General features: G+C 32.1%; 1 protein-coding gene across 1 annotated transcript in view; it reads right to left on the reverse strand.

Moving 5' to 3' along the window:
* The window catches only part of cactin (cactin, spliceosome C complex subunit), a 64,640-nt gene that overhangs the window by 35,163 nt on the left and 7,908 nt on the right, over positions 1 to 21,569 (reverse strand). The window contains 6 exon segments of the mRNA XM_076481084.1: positions 2,629 to 2,691; positions 6,969 to 7,040; positions 7,507 to 7,653; positions 11,262 to 11,315; positions 13,169 to 13,238; positions 16,489 to 16,575. Coding sequence (XP_076337199.1) covers positions 2,629 to 2,691; positions 6,969 to 7,040; positions 7,507 to 7,653; positions 11,262 to 11,315; positions 13,169 to 13,238; positions 16,489 to 16,575 — 493 coding nt within the window.

A 21,569-nucleotide genomic window follows, 5' to 3' on the forward strand; every position in this document is an offset into this window, starting at 1 on the left:
TTTGAGGCCTCAGTCTGATTCCCGAGTTGACCCCATACAGTGACACCTGGTAATATGGCCAATCAGCTATGCATCCACTAATTGCTTAGACCCACAGCAGACTAAGTAACTGGAACTGGAGTGTATGTAAAGCTGAAAATTTTTTTTGTACATCCTCCACTTGTGTACTTGGATAAGCAACTGGTACAAAATTCATAACTAGAAGATATAATTGTTTTATATACTTCTTTATTTACTGTTCTATGTGTACTTGGATAAGCAACTGGTACAAAGTTCATAACTAGAAGATATAATTGTTTTATATACTTCTTTATTTACTGTTCTATGTGTACTTGGATAAGCAACTGGTACAAAGTTCATAACTAGAAGATATAATTGTTTTATATACTTCTTTATTTACTGTTCTATGTGTACTTGGATAAGCAACTGGTACAAAGTTCATAACTAGAAGATATAATTGTTTTATATACTTCTTTATTTACTGTTCTATGTTTTAATAATAAAAGAAATTTAAGAACTTATTTGAAAATTGTAATAATGTATACATATATGTAACATATTATAACTGAAATGCAACTGATATAAAATACTGGTCCATTAGAACACAGCCATAACATTATTAGATATGGTAACGAGACACATGCTGCATTATTGCAACTTCTGTAATGTTAGTCAGTCACAGCTAAAAGACCAATATAATAAAAATAATAAATATGTGTACGAGGTCTGTTCAAAAAATACACGGACTGTTTGAACTGCGCAGCTCCAGTTGGTTCCAGGGGAATCCGCTTGGTGTCGCTAGGTTTGCACAGATCAGCTGATTACGACGCCATTTCCCGATTTCAGATATCTTCATTTGTGTATTAGCTACGTGGTTTTAAGTGAAGTGCGATATTTTCGTTTGGCGGATTTCAGAATGAATGACCTGAAGGAGCAACGACTTGCTGTGAAATTTTGTGTTAAACTTGGAAAATCTGCGACTGAAACTTTTGCTATGCTTAACACAGCTTACAGTGATGTTGCTATGAAGCGTATGGCATGTTTCAAGTGGAATGAACGTTTTAAGGATGGTTGACAGTCCATTGAAGATGATGAGCGTCCTGGACGTCCTTCCACGTCAACTGACGACCCACACGTCGACAAAATCAACACCCTGATGCGGGCAAATCGGCGTCTGACTGTCAGGGAGTTTGCTGAAGAGTGTGGGATATCAGTTGGATCTTGTTACGAGATTTTGACCGAATAATTGAAGATGCACCGCGTTGCTGCGAAATTCAGCCCTCAGAACTCGTGAGTTTTTGGCCAAACACTCAATCACTGTTCTTCCCCAACCCTCCTACTCACCTGACCTTGCTCCTTGCGATTTTTTCTTGTTCCCCAAACTCAAAAGACCCTTGAAAGAAAAAAGATTTGAGACGATTCCTGAGATTAAGGCAAATGTGACGAAGGAGCTGGAGGACTTTACAAAAGAAACGTACCAGGACTGTTTCAACAAGTGGCAACACCGTTGGGATAAGTGTGTGTGTTGGGGAGGAGAGTACTTTGAAGGGGTCCCAGACCTGTAACTTCTAAATAAAGTACATTTTGTTTTATGACGTCAGTCCACGTATTTTTTGAACAGTCCTCGTAGATGTATAATGTTGGTCAAATTGATGAAACCTACAGAGACGAAATAGTGAAAATAACAAAATAACATGCTTTTATAAAACATTTATCAATTTGAAAGTTAAAACTATTTTGTATGTAAAATTTAAAAACATTGTGATGCATGAAAGTATTTTTAGTCTTAAAATGAAAATTGCTCTGCATGTTGGATAGTCAACATTTGAAAAGAAAAAGATGCATGAAGAAGACATTACATAATCTTAAAACTTAATATAAAAAAGTATTTTATTTTGCAAACAAAAGCCCTATAACATTTAATGATAATATGCCAATTTTTGTGATGAGACATTTAATGTATTAAAAGTTATAAAATAAAAACTAAAACAAGTACAAAATGGTTACAAGGTCAGTTCCTGGAAAGAGTGAAATGAGATTTCATATAAATGCACAGTAAACTAACCTCTTAAACAAGATGCTAGGCCAAATTATATTCTGCCTTATCACTTAAAATCTTTCCTAGGAGCCCCTTAAACACAGCTGTAGGTTATTAGTCAAGATGTAAGATTTACTAAGAAGTAATTAATATTTACTAATAAAAATAAATAAATTATTTAATAATTTTATAATTACATAAACTACAAACCACAACAATAATGACTTGTTTTCAACAGTCTCACTTCAAACAAATCTCTCTTTCATCATTTATGAAAGATGGAATTACAATTTTAAACTTACCTTTCCTTTACACAGTTTTCAAAATGAGTAACAAAAAGTGATGAAGACATTAGAAAAATATCTATGTCGAGCTGTCATTTGAGAAAAATGTAAATGAAACTTTATGTTCTTCTCATCCTAATATAAATTTTTCAGACTCATAAGTGTTGTAGGTTTTTCAGTTTTATTTTAATACACGTGTATTAATCTACAGTAAGCTAGCCACTAAAGCCTATGATAAATAAATTCCAATAAAGACATTCTTCAAAATAAGATAAAGAGATCGTTAAAAGCTTAATAACAACTTACTATATCTTCTTGTTTTTCCCATTCTTTAAACTGAGCAGCTTCTTTCTCTCTTTGAAGTTTCGTCTGAAAGTAAACAAAATATTTAGGAAATTACAAAACAGTAGAGCATTTTTCTATTTCAAAACTATTTAATATTGTAAGTTTTTATCATAAATGAATTATTAAAGTACAGACATTATAGCATTACTTCCATCTTTAATATTTAACTACACAGCAATTATTGTGGAGGTGCTGTCTAATAGATTTGGACCTGAAAACCAACAAAAATTTTAGAAAATAAAAAATCAGAAAATTTTAGAATATATCACAAACTACTATAATAAAAAAATTAGTTGTTTTTTTTCTTGATATTTTGGTGCAAAGCCAAGATATCTGCCCAAAATTGGTTATATTGTATTTTCATAGAATAGCATAAATTATTAAGAAGTAAAAAGATGTTATTTCTATAATTATTTACACATGAAACAGTGTTCAAAAAACCCACACCTATAGAAAACATGATCAATCCAAACAACATCACTACTGTCTCTGGCACAGATTCCAAAGGAATATCACAAAAGCAATATCTGAGAAACTGTAATTCAAACATCATACTTCCCACATAATAAGTAGGTTGCTCCTTTACAGAAAATAATGTGTTACAAAACTGTGGCTAATGTGACAACCTGTTAAAATAACCTCTACTCTGATAGCCTCTGTGTAATACATTGCAAGAGAGATTGCATACATCTCAACAATGTATTTGCACATGGTATTCTGTAGGTCAAACAGAGGATTAGAGAGAGAAAAGTTGAAACTGAGAGCAATATTCCACAGACCAACTCCTTCCACCAACATCCTTAACTTGCAGAGTAGACTGCTCTTACCTAAGCATCTCTGTACAACAAGAGATATATATATATATGCTCAACAAGACCCTTGTAACTGATAAGTTATCCTAGAGAAAAGCTGAGAAAACGTAGTATGATGGCACAACTAATTGAGACAAGGACATCAATAGCCTTCATAGATACAAGTGCTAAATTCATGAAGCAAGCACACCAGTTAATCAGCAATGTCACTTAGCCATAGAACCTGCTCTCTTCAAGCAGTAAAAACTGCTGAGCAACCACGAAGAGTTACACATAAGATGACATGAACCATTAATTGCCTGAATTATACCCAAGCCACCACAAAAACCTCAACAACACAACTTGATCAACATGGCTAACCCCTGACTGGCTGCTGAAGAGATCCATACAAAGATACCAATCCTCAACTGCTCCTTCCATTTTAATCAAACCAACAACCTCTCCAGGATTAAAAAAACAAGTCCTCCACCAGATGATTAAGATGTCACAGAGAAGCTGCAACCAAATTTGTCCTGCATATCAGTCACAACTGGACATGATCGAGAAGATAAGGGCTGGAACCAGTGTATTTAACACTGAGCAGACCACTGTGACACTTAAAGATTTCACTGTTTTTGCTACTGCAAAATACAAAGATTAAAGACTCCATATCTTGGAATGTTAAAATCCACTGAAAATGCACACATGCATATCTTAAGCACGTCCTTATAAGACAACAGAGTCATGTGACAGAGATCTTACTACACAATAAATTTCTTGTGATCAAATAGTTTTTTCAAGTACAAAATGCAAATGTTTTATTTATTTCAGCCATTAAGAATGAGATTTCCAACAACTAAAAATACTTCATGCAAAAGAGGAGGATATGACCATTTTTATCATCAAGCAGAAAGTATTGCAAAATAAGAGATTCCAGCACAAATTTGTACATCAAGTCAAAATGGCAATGTTATTGTACTTCAGTTTTAATAAACACAAGTAAAAGTTATGAAAATATTATTGGATTAAACAATCACAATTCTGAATCCATGGTGGACCAGGAGATCCCCAAGAGAAAGTTTGAAAGTCTGATTAATTTACAGGTAATTTGCATTTTATAAACAAGTCCATTTGTTGCAATGTCATCTTTCTGTCTCGCGATACGAACTTATAAGAGTTATTCTTTTTATTTATAATCTGTAGATAAGTGACGGTAATTGAAAAATAGTGAATACTTATAGTTACCGTAGTATATTTCCTTTACTGATCCACTTAGAATATATTACTATTTAAAATGTATTTTTAAAAGCATCTAATATTATTTTCATTTTTACTTACAAATCAAGACATTTTATTTACATTTTACAAGCAACCATGAGCAATTATAAGCAATTTTGAGAGCAAATTTTACTATAAATTTAGAATTTTCACTATCATTTTACTTTCAGACTGAAAATGGATGGAAAGTCTGAAAACAAGAGCACTGAAGTATTCTGGTTCATTTTAAAACACAGAAGGTACAATGATGTTTTAAGTAAAGAGCAAATACAAAAATTTACTGAATGTAGTCCAGAAACTGGTTTTATGGTTGATGAGAATATAAATGTTTCAATTTACAAAAACATTACAATTTATGTGAAATTTGTGGATGAAGGCCAGTCTGGGATTCTATTAAGTTGGAAAAATGTATAAAATCTTTCATTTATTATTACCTTTAATAAAGAACGTATTTCATTTACAAAATTAAAATGTTTTGCATCTGATGCAAGTAATTGAATTAACATGAAAGTTGGAAGATTAAACGGTATTAGAAAATCACTGAAGATTACTAACCCTATAACAACGTGTCATGGGTCAAAGAACATCTCGTATCTCATTTGTTGACTCTCATTTAGAAATTTTATTGAACTACCATTTTATGGATGTATGTTGAGTACATGTTAAGTAATTATACATTTCCAGTTGAGCAGTCTACAACATTTCATCTTACATGTCAATCTCAAATTTTAAAATAGTTTAACAATTGCATGTACTTACTGTATTAAAATTTTGAAAATTTACTGTATTACCTTTTCTCTTCTTGCCAGACTGGAAACTGAAGTGACTCTATAAACTATCAAGAATAGGACAATAATACACCCAGTTTTAAAATAATGAAAAAACACTAAAAGCTAAGCTTTGCACTGCATTTGATCTGTCATTTGATGCTCTGAGTTTAAGATGTTAAGGTAACTCCTCTCACTTATTACAACTCTTGAGGGCTTCAAAGAACTCTCCTGGCAGTCTTTGCACTCTACAGTCCATTGTGTAGCAGTCTTCATGTTTTGACCAACAAGTCCCCAGATATTAACTTTTTTATTAACTTTGGAGAGCTGGCAAGTCCCTCTAAGTTCTGTTTTGAATGAAAATTTGGTATGAATTTTGTGCAAAATTACAGGAGGGCTATCTGTGCTAGCCATCCCAAATTTAACAGTGACAGACTAGAGGGAAGGAAACTAGTCATCACCACCCACCACAACTTGAGCAACTATTTTACCAATGAATAGTGAGATTGTCACCTTACAATATCCCCATGGCTGAAAGAGTGAGTATACTTTGTGGGATGGAGATTCAAACTACCACCTGGCCATGCAAGGCTTCTTGAATTAAGAAAAGAAACATTTTAGAAAGACATGTTTCTGATAAAGAATGGAGAATCAGAATCAAAGGACTGGTACTGAAGATAGTGACTGCACAACTGCAGAATCATCAGTGCAGAGTTGCCTTGTTTTTACAGTTGTTTTCGTTTTTCAAAATCTATAAGGAAAAGATCCACTTGCCACAAATCCTAAAAGAGAATATGCTGAACTGTCTAAAGCTCAACACACTGAGAGCCATGCAAAAACACCAAACATCAATACCAGTAATAATTTATACCTCAGGGGCACTTGTTTGTAGAAATGCAAAACCAAAATGGTGTGTCTCAACTGCAAAAATCCTCTTCTGCCCTTCATGGGTCACCATGTATGAAAAGCATACACGAAAGTGTTTGGATCTAACAGTAAGCTGCAATAGCATAACTTTTCTTTTAAATCACATACAGGAATTCACAATGGAGAAATGAAGAGAAGACATGCAGAAATGTTTCACAACATTCTAAGATTCATTTCTGCATCTCTAAAAATATCTACAATTTATATTTACAAAACATAATGCAATTGTATTAGGAATGGTTATAATCTAATTGAAATGGAACTTCATTTCTCTGTTATTGTGTAAAGCTAAAACTAATAATTCTCTACAACTTAAAATTTCAAACATTTACACAATAAAAAATACTTACCAAAACATTTTGAGATTCAATAAGCATAGCAATAAAAAACCTATTTGTTAACCATCAAACATAATAACTAGGCTAATATAACTTATATGTACATATAAATATTGAAAACAAAACCTTCAAAAGCAGTTAAAATAAACAGATACAAGAATTTCACAACAATATGGTTCAGAATGTAATACACCCATCACCATTTCATCTTCTCTGGTTTCACGTTCACGTTCCCTTTCAAGTCTCCTCTGTTTCACTTTTTCAAGCTCTCTCTATTAAAATTTTTTAAACGTGAATTAGAAACAGGCACACGTATATATCATATTTTTTATACAAACCAAAGAATTTAAAGCTTGAAACACATAAATATAATTAAATATATTCCACACTTAATTTTAAAATATGGATAATTTTTTTTATTAAAGTTGTAGTTTTTGTTATAATTTGACAAGCAAGGTTATTTAATTTGTTTAATTTAATCTTTAAGTTTATTGAAAGATCACACTCTTGGATATTATGATTAAAAAAAATCTGGTATAGTTGGTATCAAGAACTAGAAAATCAATATAAACCATGAAAGCTTAAATGTAAAGCTCAATGATTCCATCCTGAACAATTCACATGTAATGATTTGAATTTTTTATGGAAACTCAAATCTGACATACCACAAGTAAAACCATCTTTACATATGCTTTATTTGTGACTTTTAACACTTAAATTCATGATCACAAGTTTTACCTTGCTTTCATCAAGCTTTATTTTGTTTCTAAATTCAATCTCTTCAGGAGTAAGCTTTACTAAGCCTTCTTTTTCCAACTTTTTATTCCACACAAAGGTCTTAAGAAGTGTAGCATCACCAAATGGATTATCTGTGTTTGTATAGCCCTGTGAAAGACACAATAATTATTTCACTTTGGAAATATTTCAATAAAGTTTAAAAACATCAAAATGCATCATAAATTAACAGGACAACATGAATTGTGTTTTAAATGATCGCAAAAACAAAAACTGTACCTATCATGCATTTCTTTCATGTTTATAATTGTCATTTAAAATTTTCCTTTTGTAATCTTTAAAATGTTAATATGCAATATTTATATAGCTTTCATAAAAATTTCAAACTATGCTATTATGAAAAATTATAACTTTTCTCTAATTTAACAGTGCAGTTTCTTTTCCCTTTAAACTATAATGAGATTTATTTTGATATACTAAATTATACTCAAAATGTGTTAACACTGAAATATATTTGCCAATTTTTAATACATTACAATATGGTATAGACAATTTTTTTGGTAGTTAATGGAAAGAATGGTAGGACAAGTCATCTTCAGCAAAAGAATTTTCATATTTCTAATAGTGTAGTTGGCCTTTGGAATCAGTTACCTTCAGATATGGTGTACGTAATAAACTTCAGAAAGATTAACTTTGTCTATACAGACTGAGTCCCTTTGACTGACCTTGTAATAACCAGGTAACCATAAAAAGTATTTTTATAAATGTCAGTTTTTTTAATTAAGAGTTTTTAACTAAAGGCTTCACGAATATACAGAATTAGAGTGTGTCTCACACTGTAATCAGTCTGAGTGAAGATTTTTATGTGAAGATTTAATATACTGTTACTCATCTGCAGTTTACAGATTTAGTTCATATAGCTTATAAAACCTCTTAAATGAATATTAAAAAAAATTTCCTGTGAAAATTTATATTTTATCTGTTGTTTTCTCTACCATAACACAATATAATCATGATTGATTTGACTGATACTGTTACCATCATTAACAGAGAAAAAAATTTAAATTACCATATTTTTCTTTTTAGAATGACTGCAGATTGCAACAGAAAATAATAATTACTTAATCTACATAGCTCAAGTCACACAAAATTTATATCTATTTGTATCTAATATTACTATTTTATTGCTCTTTGAACCATGTCTAGCTAATAATCCTGTGACACAATTTGTAAATCACAATGAAAATGCACAACTCAAGTTACAGTATTTCATGATGTAAGTCACACGCTACTTGTAAGTATATCTCACGGAGCAATTTGTTATTAATTGTTTTTATTATCTAACATATTCTAACCTAACAAGTTTCTAATTTTTATATTTTAGTTATTTTTTAATAAATAAATATATACATAGAAAATAAGAAATTCAGTATTTACTTCTTGCTTTTCTGCTATGAGCTTTTTTATGTAATGATGGCACTAGTACATCAGATAATTTTTATCCATTTCAAATGTACTCTTATAAATACTAAATAACAATATTCATAAAGTAAACAGTGTCCTAAAACTATTACAATTTAACTGGTTTTCTAACTAAGGCATAAGTGCCTTAAAATAACTCTTTTTCAATTTTAACTAAGCAATAATAAATGTCTATCTATAGGAGAAATAATCAAAATATTTACTCAAAACAAGGTAGCATTGTATATCATCCACAGAATGCTTTGTCTTTATATTGGTTATAAGTGATGTAACAGCAAACATCAGAGAGAATTATTGGCAATTTGTAAAATAATGTGATACAAAGGTGTGGCAAGAGGATTTGATCTTGTGATTCATACCGATGTAAACTAAGAAGGACAAAAGCTATAAAAATATGATTAAGTCTTAGTAATTTTTATACTATAATAAGTAATTTTAGATAAATACAGAATATAAAAAAAAGATGACAAAAGAAGAAAAATAACAAACAGGACCATTCAAACCAAATAAACATTTTGGTAGTTAGATAAGGGGTGACTGGGAACCCAATTAAATATTTTCTTTTGAAATTTAGAAATAAAAACTTGTATAACATCATCCAGCCTGTCACATTTACTAAAATAAATGAAAATTTAAAAGGCAAAAATCAGTCCTTATTTAAGAGTTACATTTAACATATAATTCAACTACTATATCAGCCAAAAGGTTGTTTATTGTGCTTAAACTTTATATTAGCTAATGAACTTTAATTACTAAAAATAATTACAGTTGTCCATGGTTAAAATGCAATCACTTATACTGCATATCTTTTCCCCACCTACATTCTACACTGGACTCTCCCAGTGAGGAAACTTACACTAGTTCAGTCTTTAATGCCATCTTAGTGTCATGAGTACTGTGTGAGGTTTACAGATGTAGAATTGTTCCATATTATTATATTAGATTTTGTTTAAGAATAATGACAAATGTAAGTAAATTCATACACCATTAAGGGAAAACTAACAATTAAGAAGAAGTAAAAAATCAGGTTTCAAAATCACAAATTAAAAGGGAAGTGGGTACCCTAAATGGTACAACCTACAGATGGATAGTAGAAGGAAGGTTCCTTTCATTCTAAGACAAGTTGGATAAAACTCTAGAACACTTTAAAGAAATTGTTCAACTGAATAAGTTGCTTAAAGCAATTAAAAATTATAAATTGTTGTTTGTATACATTACACAGCATAAAACAACTATTTCCTCGGTTATACCATAGACAGGGGTTCCCAACCTGTGGGTCGCGAAGCCTTGGCAGGGGTGTCGCAAAGCCTTGGCAGGGAAGTCGCGAAGCCTTGGCAGGGGAGTCACATAGCATTGTTAGAAGTAGCTTGGGATAACATTAATTTTATTCCATCAATTACATTTTCAAGTCGCGAGTGCCAAAAGGTTGGGAACTCCTGCCATAGGAGGTCTTTTAACATGGGTCATCATGCCTCTCCCAAAATCCACATTACAACTGAGTAACTGCAATTAAATTATGAAGAACACAATCCAACTTTAATATTAGTGTGAAGTGATAATGTAGTTCATATTTCACTTTGTATCTTTTATTCATAAATCTTGAGCAGACACAAAAGAATTACTACTGCTAATGTTTCAAAAGTACAGTTACCTACACTTAACAAACATTTAGGCTTTTTGGTATTTCTATTCTAAGGCTAGACAGTCATTTACATTTTCCAAAATATCCATGATTTCAAATGTTTTAAATCTCTATTTCAAACTATATATGTCAACTTGAGATGCAGGTGACAGTGAAACAATTTTTAAGTTATTACTTTCATATAACAACAAATAGCTTGTTTGTTTTGTTTTTTTTAATTTCGCACAAAGCTACTCGAGGGCTATCTGTGCTAGCCTTCCCTAATTTAGCAGTGTAAGACTAGTAGGAAGACAACTAGTCATCACTACCCACCGCCAACTCTTGGGCTACTCTTTCACCAACAAATAGTGGGATTGACCATCACATTATAATGCCCCCACGGCTGGGAGGGTGAGCATGTTTGGCGTGAAGGGGATGCAAACCCGCGACCTTCAGATTATGAGTCGCAAGCCTTAACACGCTTGGCCATGCCGGGTGAACAACAAATAGTATTGTCAATACATTATTTTCACTGTGCCAGGAATCTTATGCAACAGATACTTTTATAAATCAAAGTTTAAATTCATATACTTCTTAAGTGTTTCATTAAGAAATGTTCAAAATTAATTAAAGACAACATTTACAACAAACGTACCATATATTCTTCATCCCAGCCCATTTGTTCTTTTCTTTTTCTTTCTTTAGCTTCCTGAAAATATTAGGAATGTCTCATTAGAAAATAAAAAGATTACTTAGTAAAATAAAAAATACATATATAAATACTACTACTTCAAACAGTTGGTTGGCATTTTATGGCATAAAGCAACTAGGCTATCTGCACCAAACAAATGGTAAAATTAAAATAATGGTGAAATTATTATAAATCCTAAAAGTAAATAAACAGTGATCCAATATCAGATAAAAACGTAAATAAAGTTAAAAAGGCTAATGGTCATTAAAAAGTTAAGATGTTTGTAAGGTGGACAGTATCACCATTGCTATGCATCCTGCCCCGGATCAAGTGGGCAGGTCTTTCTTATTGGAAGAAGATCCAGCGACTGAGGGCATGAATAAATGATTGTTTTATCTTAGGACTGGAGAACAAGATGAACCCAAAGAAATGCCCTAACCCAGAACTAAAAGAAGTGGATCTGGGGATCTGCTTGAAGGAATGGTAGGGACAGAGATGGGTGTTGACACTGAATCATCAACTTTCTTAACCATGGAGGGCAAAAGACTTCAAATGGTTTGAAAATGACTCTGTCAGAGACATGGAGAAATCTGTCTGCACTTCCACTGTAGCAGAATGAAGTGCAGCAGCATATGTCCGAGATGGAGTGGGGACAATAACTTCCATGCCTCTGGGTAGGAGAATTGTTCACAGTTTTTATGCATTGTACCTCTTTCTCCTCCACCCACTTCGATGCAATGAAGTTTTGAAAGGCATTTTCAATTGACTTTGGTTTCCAAACATTTTTTCCTTTAAAAAAAAAAAAAGTCCAAAATGTTTAAAAAAATGATCATCTGTAGGGGGAAAGATGTAGTGAATATGATGGATGAGGTAAAGTTTCATACTGAAGTTTGTTTGGTTTTTGGACAGTAGTGCATGAGGCATGAGGTTGAGCATTGTCATGAAGTAATATGGATCCACTGTGACTGATTATTCTTGGATGTTTTTATGATACATAATTTCAAGTTCACAACATTATTTCTCTGCTGTGATTGTCTCTCCTGGGTTTAAGAATGAATAATGGATCCAACCTGCTGATGACCACCAAACACTGACAATAAGCTTCTTAGGGTTAAAAGCTGGTTTTAATGTATGCATTAGTGCTTCTTCATAGTTAGACCACTGTCTGGATCATTCTAGATTGTTGCAAAGAACCCATTTTTCATTCAACTTGTCTTATTTAATGGTTTTCAGTCAATTTACAAGGTACCCATTTATTTAGCTTTTTTACCTTACCAATTGCTTCAAGATGTCGGGAAACTGTCAAATAATGAACATTAAGTTTATTGGCAAGTTTTCTCACAGTTTGGCAAATACCTGATTCAAATCAGTCCTTCAATTCGTTCTCATTAATGGCTGTCTGATGGTGGCCCTGAGGCTCATTTTCAAGGCTTGTGACACCAGAAAGAAATCTACAAACCAATGCTCTGCTATGCACTCATCAACTATACCATCACTAAATGCATAATTGATGAGCTGCTTGTCCCCCAACTGTAACCAAGCTTGGACTCACAAGAGAAAATTATATGAATATTGATTTTATCAATGGTAGCAAAAAACAATAGAAAGATGATTTAGTTTCTGTAATAAGAAAAATAATCTGAGCTTGAAATAAATCAGACAATATAGTATATTATTCAGATAAATTTATGATTATGCTTCTCTTCAGTCACTAGAAATAGTTTCCAATTTGCACACGAAAATTTGACATTTCACATGCAACAGCCTGATATATATATATTTCAATTCAAAATACTTGTTTTAAAATATATTTTTGTCATAATATCATAAAACTAATTACTCAAAAGTGTAAGTATTAACGAGACATATACCTTTTTTGCAAGACGTCGTAACCTCTTCTGTTCTGGTGTTTCTAAAGCTTTCATATGTTCTTTTTCATACCTATAGTAAAGTGTAAAGTTTATATTTAATTAGCTGTAAAAGAAAAACATTTCTGTAAAAAACAACAACCCTCCTCACCGTTGATGCACAATACGTTATTGAGCACAAGTACATTACTATAAATAATATTCTTAGATTACCTTTTCAACCCTCAGTTATTAAACAAACTAACTTTACCGATGGTTATTCACAGTTACTAACAAAGATGCTGTAGGTTCTGCACTGCCCTTAAACCAACTACAAACATCCAAGTTAAATCTGAAGGCAATAACTTGGAACTATTGATCACATCACAAATTTCATTGCAACAAAATTCTTTCATAAACAGTGAAATCAACCTCAGCCCTCGTTGGCTTCCTCCCATTTTGGCATTGTAAACAGATGATTATGTTGAGAGATATTATTAAAAGACAATTCAAGTTTTACAGTCCAGAATTGGATGATGTAACTGATCTTCCTAAGGACCTTGTAAGTACTACTTTATAATCTGTTTTATCAGATAATCAGTTGTAATTTAATTGTCTGAACTATTTTTTGTATTAAAGACTGACTTATGTATAACAATAAATTAAAAATATCTTAAAACCAAAGAAACCCAGCACTAAGTTCTTGTTTGTGGCCTTTTGCTTTCAGAAGCTGTGACTTCAGTAAGGTTATGTTTTTCTCATTAATTTGATTGTCCAAACAATAATTTCAAATGGGAATTTTGGAACACAAAAATGCAACAGTCACTAAAAGAGAATGCCACATAACTACTATAATTCATTTGACTTTCTAAACAAATTTTAAACAGGTTAGAAAAATTCCTTAAACACTCATAATACAAACTAGGCCTCATGCACAGCTAAAAAATTCCATGGATTATGGGTCTAGACACAAAAGTCAAAAGAACGAGTAATAAGATATATATATAGAGGAGAACATGCTCTTTCAATTGATTATAAACATATCCATGAGAAGATGAGTGAACCATAATTTTTTGTAGCCAAGCTTTTATCCAGCAAATACTTCTTTTAGCCTTAATAGTATAAAGAGACTCATGTAAAGTTTGCAGAGATTAAAATGATGGAGGTGGGGGTAAGAAGACTGCCTAGTACCCCTTTCAGGTCCAGGGAATAATCCTGATAAGGGAGTCTGGGGAAATAAAATCTTCACCCAAAAATAGCTTTCAGAAATCTTGAAGGGTTAAGAAACCACTTTTGAAAACAATTTACTTTGTTTTGAAATATCTGGTATTAGAGAATAAACTTTACCAAACTAAACATAGTAATGCATATGATTATGAATTAAGGTTTTGAAAAAAAAAAAAAAAAACCAAAAAAAGTTCCCAATATAAAAACAATGATCAATTAATATTGTCTAAAATTTTGAAAAAAGCTACAGGAAGTTTGTATAATCATATAAATGTTTAAAATAATTAACAGAGCTGTACTGTTAAACACTAAAATATTGCAAACTGCCTCATTTGATACTGTTGACTAGCATTCATTCTAAACGTATTCGTTTAAGCCTCACTGTCACAAAATATTAAAAATTTTTACATCTATAAATAAACAACAATAGACAGAAAATTTTAAACTTAAGAAGTCTTTCAGATGTGTATCTAATATACATGCACATGATGCTTATATGTTCTTGTTTTGAAAGACTGGGGTGACTGGAAGAGGCCTTTCTAGTAGGTTTGATAAAAGTATTGACATCTCAGCAAACTAGAGGAGATAAGAAATTTAAATTTTATATTTTGACTTGAAATTATTCATAGATTGTGTTTCTAATTGTTTAGACTCTCCAAAATGTGTATTACTGAAGATAAAAATATAATAAAGGGTAAAAATGTGAAACAGAGAAATGAAGACTGAGAATTTTTTTATACTTTCTTTCAAAATTAAGAAATTATATTCTGGATAATATAAGAATTAACTGTTTTTAGCTGCCAAGTTTATTGATGTACATTAATAATTTAATTGTTTGAATAAGTTGAATTTGACTGTAACAACTCACAACATAGGCACTTCGACTCAGCACACTGAGAAAATTAAAAACTCACATATTTTGGTTCACAAAACTACTTGTATATTATAACACCTACTACAGTGATTTCTTTTATATAAAATGAAAAAAATATTTCAAACTACCCTAGTAAGATTTTTTTTGTATCAAAGTAATTTTATATTAATAACAAGACGAAACTGTAGTAAACGTAAAGTAATGTAATATTTTTCATCCTAAATATTAATTTCAATAACCAGTTATTACCACAATATTTTTATAAGTATAATGCTAATTCTGCTATTACAAGTGCACTGTTCCTGATGTTCTTGCACATGCTTTTAAATATATTTCACATTCTATGTGTGTGTAAAATGAACTATGCTGTATTAATCCAAAGAGGTCAAGAGTTAGTCCTTATCTTAGAGCTGCAGATTTTTCAAATGCCTGCAAACATTTAGTACTTAAGCATAAAAAAGAAAAATCACGATTCTATTTCAAATGATATAAAAAATACATATATGTACAAGGCATAAAAAAAAAATGAGCAAACAACAAACAAACACCTGCTATAAAATTTCTAAGCAACAATCATTTGAAAACATTCTTATTATCATGCTTTATTTCAATAATACTGAAAATTTCATGTAATTTCAAAGCTGTTTTTGTCATTTAAAAATGATGCAGTCCTTAAGAGACCCACGAATGAAATGCTATAGAAATATAATTCTCCATCCTCATTGTATCAACTTACTATAACATTCTTTGAAAAGCTTGTTTTGAAATAGTTTCACCCGTAAGGTTGGTTTTTTGTGTCTTACTACACTTATGAAGATTACTTTTGTTTTATTAGAACTTGGTAAATAAATATTACGGAAATTTAATAATAATTACTTGAAATAATAAAGAAAATTTTATTTCAAATAAGTACTTTTCCAATGTAACATATTTAAAGTTTTTAAATAAAAATGTCTTTTATTAATACCATTAAAAATGAAAGAATAAAGTATTTTATTTTATAATATTCTAACATGTAGGAAGTTTAAAGTTTCCTAAAATCAGTATTTTAAAACACAATGTATATGAAGATAAGAATGCTATGCTTTTCAATATTTTAGTGGTGAACAGTATTCAAAAATCAATTGTTTTCCAGAAACAATTTCATGCTTTTGATGTTATATATATATGTATATATAAAGCAGACATTTTCCTACACCTTTTTATATGTGACATACTACAAATGATAAAACTATCAACTTACTTCCGTTGTTCTTTCAACTTCAGACGTTGTTGCTCCAACTTTTTCACTTGGTCTAGTCCTTCGTCTTCAGAAGAACTTGAACTTGAACTGCAGATGAAAATAAGAATATGTTGCTTCAATTTACACAATTTTAACGTCATATATTAACAAAGTTCTTAAAATGTACATTCCAGCAATAAAATGGGTTTTAAAAATAACAGAAACATGTTTTCTTGAAAGAAGGTTTAAAGAGAGGGCAGTATACTTAAAGGCATTGCTAGTGTACTTAATCTATCTAGAGAATTTCAGATGAAGTTTTGAGATATTAGCCCAGATTTTCATCAAGTGAAATTGTTCAGGATGTTCAAACTTTTTCAGGTAATATCATGTAATTTAAACTTGACAAGTTGAAAAAAAAAGTTGAGTGAAGTACAATTAAAAGTGACAAGTTCATAGCTGTAGGAGAGAGTCCCAGTCATTAAGTATTATTATAGTTGACTTGAATTTCAAGCTGTGTGAACAAAACGTTTATGGTAGTATAACAGAAAAGAGGTTAAAAGAAGACTTTTGCTAATTTAAATCTTTTTCTGGCTCAGTTGATTTGACTGACTTTGTGGATTAATATGTTGTGTTTGTATATCTTCAGGAAATTTTACAAGCTTCCAGTAAACATTACAACTCTTTTGTTGACAAAAAGATTAAAATTTTTAATGAAGTGTTTTTACAATAACTTTTTTCATGAATATATAGAGTCAAAGTATTGACTACTCAGATGCACAGTGATTTTCGTGTTAAGATTAAAAATACTTTTGAAATGGCAAAGGGCCTGTTGCAAACACTAAATACATGTGTACTCTTTGGAAGGTGCCTGAAGAGAGCCCCATGAAGTGTGAAAGCCCAATATATAGTGTCACACCTGTGGGTGATAGTATCTCACCAATATCGCATATACTCTTCAATCATCGTAATGATATGCATCACTAATTTGAGCAGCATATATGGTGGGTCAATCAATTCCAGTCCAAAACCAAGTAATGTCAAGAATTTTTCATCTGGTCTGTAGTAACAGTATCATCCTTACCAATCACACATGAGGACCACTGTTGGATTACAGTGTAAAATGAGCTCTTTATAATGATTATATACATGCATATGTAATATCTACACTCAGGCTGCAAAGCTAAAACATATCTATTGAAGATGGGCATGGCATCACTCAGAGGATCACCAAATTTATTATTTGTTTCAACTACATACATCAAGAGAACTTTGAAATTTTTGTGTCAATATGTTCAATAAATGTCTTACTGTCTAGACATACATCTATACAACTGGTATTATAATACTGAAGATAGAAAATGCTAAAGTTAAGAATTTTCCTAACTCATGGAACATGTGGTAATACATCTGACATTTTAAGTAGTAAAGGTAAGAGATAAAGAAATAAGAACTTACCCATTCAGAAATTTAGTGGGTTACAGAGGATGGTGATAAGCAATAGCCCAATGAGGGAGAGATGGCCACATGATGCAAGTAATATACAATGAACATGGAAGGTGTAGTCCACATATTAGCCTACATGATTTCTTCTAATGGACAACAAAGTGAGCAGCCAAGGAAAGGGGAAGATGACAGGTTTGGTGAGAGGATACTTGGAAGACATGAGGAGTATATTCAGCTAATTATGCACAAGTCAGATGAATAAGTTAACAAAGCCAAGTGAGAAATTCTGGATAGAGGATGTGTTCCTGAGGATATAAAGACAGGAACGTAAGCCATTAAAACAAGTAAGAGCTCACATGAAACAAGGAAACCAATCAAGATGATATTATGAATATAGATGCACAAATGTGAACATGCTGTCTCCTTCATGCACCACTGATGTTTTAGGGGAAAAAATATTATTGAGATAAAAGAAAACACATGAATGAAGATAAAATAATATAGGAAATATCAATAGCAAAAACCTTTGACCAACAACATACTCACGTAAAGAGAAGTAAAAATATAAGTCTTGAACATAAAGCAAGATGTTCAAAGGGGAAAAGGGTAAAGCCATAAAGGACAAAATTGAAATTCCAACCTGGTAGACCAACTAGATGAGGACAAAGAAGTTGGTGAAAGGAAGGAAACAGGTGTTACAGAATGAGAAAAAAAGATACAGTAGAAGTGGGAAAGTTATAATTTACTTACACTGAAAATGTATTTCTGATAGGTATGCACCTAGTCTCACAATATTAGTTATTCTCATACTGTGCTGCCCTTTATATAAACTTTTTTCTTTGCACACAACACAAGCCTCCTACTCACCCTATTGGAATAATCAAATAATTCCAATATGTCTCTCACGCAAATCACTCTGTGTCACTTCTCCACCAATAGCAGTGTGACATGCATGATGCACATAACTCTCAATATATGTCACTAACAAACTTGATAGAAAACAAGTAAGAGCTCACATGAAACAAAAAAAAACACAATCAAGATCAGATTGGGAATATAAACATTTGGTAGAAGTAAGCATAGAGGAAAGTAGGTACAAAGGGTGAGAAAAGGTATGGTACATACTGGAATACATTTTGAGTATAGGAAAATTATAATTTCCAATATGATACTTACCTTCTTTCACAAGATTAGATAGAGTCTCACATTGAATAGGAGGCATGACCAGTCAAGTTACCTGAAGGTTACCTCTGGAAATGATAAAGAATCAGATCCAAAGATCAAGAGACTGGAAGAAAACAAGACATCCCCCCCAATTCCTGATCATGACACATGATATCTTAGATCTATTAATCTAGGGACCTGAAATATGGTATCAAAAGGATGGCTTTATAATAAAAATAAACTACCCATCAACAAAATTGACCAGAACTGTCTGAAACACAATAGCATCCATGGTTTTGGTTTGATTTGTTTTGAATTTTGCACAAAGCTACACGAGAGCTATCTGCACTGCATCATTGGCATAAGATTCAATGAAGGATGGCAAACAGAACCAGAACAATCCTCCTTAACTTTACTGTAATCAACAATACAGATGGAGTATGATCATAGAAGGTAGACAGACAATTATAAATATGTGTGAGGATTTATGTTGACTAGTTCTACTTAAAATATAACATGCAGTTGTGGGGTACCAATAACCACACAGAGGAAAGATCAGGACTCCCAAATGAAGTGTGAACTGCAATTTAATGTCTCACTCTTTTGTTATTGTATAGTGCATACTGGAGGATATGTCATCTACACTTGCAGAACACTAATGCCCTATCCTAAACTTACTGATCATAGCCATCCTGGTGTGGAACCCATTCAGGAGGAGTGCCTCAGTGGCCAACCATCCCAACAACTTGGAACTGGAAAGTGGTAAGAAATCTGCACTCTAAAAGAACAAAAAGGGGGGTGAGAACACACTGGAAAGTCTGAAGGAATGTCATCACCTGAAACAGCATAATGGGTGACCATGAAATCCTCTTTTGAAAAGCAGACTATACAGATTTATTCAAGGCATGGCAAAGATGGGCAACTATACCCTTCTGCTTTACCAAAGCACTCCATGACTAGTATAGTATGGAACTAGCAAATTTGTGAAGCAAGTACAACACAATGATGAGCACTGCAAAGGCATGGAAGTTAAAGTATGAGCCAACATGTCTGTATAGTTCAGATTACTCACAACAGAGCAAATAATAAATGAAGTAAGGGTCCCTGAAAAAAAATGAAATTATGAATACAAACTTACCCAGTCACAGTTGCACCAAAATGGTTTTGTACTTCAAGAATGGACACAGAGAGGTGGAAGATGAAAACTCGATAAAGAAGAAACTGCAATACGGTACAAATACTAACCTTGACAGTCGGATTTCCTCCAATTACTAACAAAGATGAGAAATGACAAAAAAGGTGAAGCATAAATCTAATGAGAAGACACCCAGAAAATATTCCAACATATAGAAGACAAGTAAGAGTGAGCCAACTGAATGAAACATCAAACCCAAATGATGAGAACAAAAAGGGAAAGATGATGTACAGAAGAAGATTGCAGAAGGATAAAGAGCCAGGAAGAAGTATCATGAAAGAAAGCCATGCGAGTAATACAACAACGAAGGGTATGAAACAGATACAGACATCTATCTGGATTGGGATGAGGGTGGAAATGAAATACAGAAGGAAAATAAACAGAGTAGACCAAAAAAGGAAATCCAGTATTAAAAAATAAAGTGAACAAGACCAATGTCCCCTTGATTTATGGCAAAAGAGATGATAATTAAACTGTTAGAATGGATCACGACCAGATGCCTCCACACCACAGGAAGAAAATGATTCAATTTCCAATAAACAGTTTCAAATTCCAAAAGGTTGATGTGTTAGGTAGTTTCGACCACTGGCTAAAGATTGAAAATCCTAATATGCTCACATCCTATCAGATACATCTGTAAGGATATAAAGATTTGGAAAAGGAGGAGAAAGAGGAATATCAGGTGTTGTCTCTACCAATACATCAGAAAAAGTAAATTTCGAGGATAGAAGGAAGAGAAATGGTATTCCATAAAAGCCAAGGTCATCAAAAGACAGAAAAACCTCATGCATAGGAAAAGGATCTTGCCTTTAGACACCAAATGCTCCAAGTTGATCAAACATAGAGGAGAAGGTTGGGCTCTGCTGAGGTAGGAGATAAAAAGCATCCTCAGATAAAGAAGATCGTAAGTGGAAGTAACATGACTTTTCATGTTTGACAAGTCACCCCAAAACAAGTTACCTAAAAGAGAATAAGAGAGTGGTTGCAAGAAGCTTGATGGAAAGGAATGCAAAGATCCTGTCTTCCATGTAATAATGAAACTGTATTACCAGATTGTAAATATTAATAAACATGATAGGCAAAGGCTTTGGCTACATAACAGATGCGAGACCAAATGTTAGAGTGCAGAATTAAAACACCCATTGTATATTGTATATTCTATCTTATCAATCAGTAATTTGGGTTCCTAATTTGTAAGAAACTATAGACATGGTACTTGGGCATCATGAATATCTATTTTAACCAGTGCTGCATTCAGCATACCAAAAGACACACAAATACTAATGTTTTGGTGTTTTTT

Source organism: Tachypleus tridentatus, chromosome 2 (assembly GCF_004210375.1).
Source record: "Tachypleus tridentatus isolate NWPU-2018 chromosome 2, ASM421037v1, whole genome shotgun sequence".
In the NCBI taxonomy this organism is placed as follows: domain Eukaryota; kingdom Metazoa; phylum Arthropoda; class Merostomata; order Xiphosura; family Limulidae; genus Tachypleus; species Tachypleus tridentatus.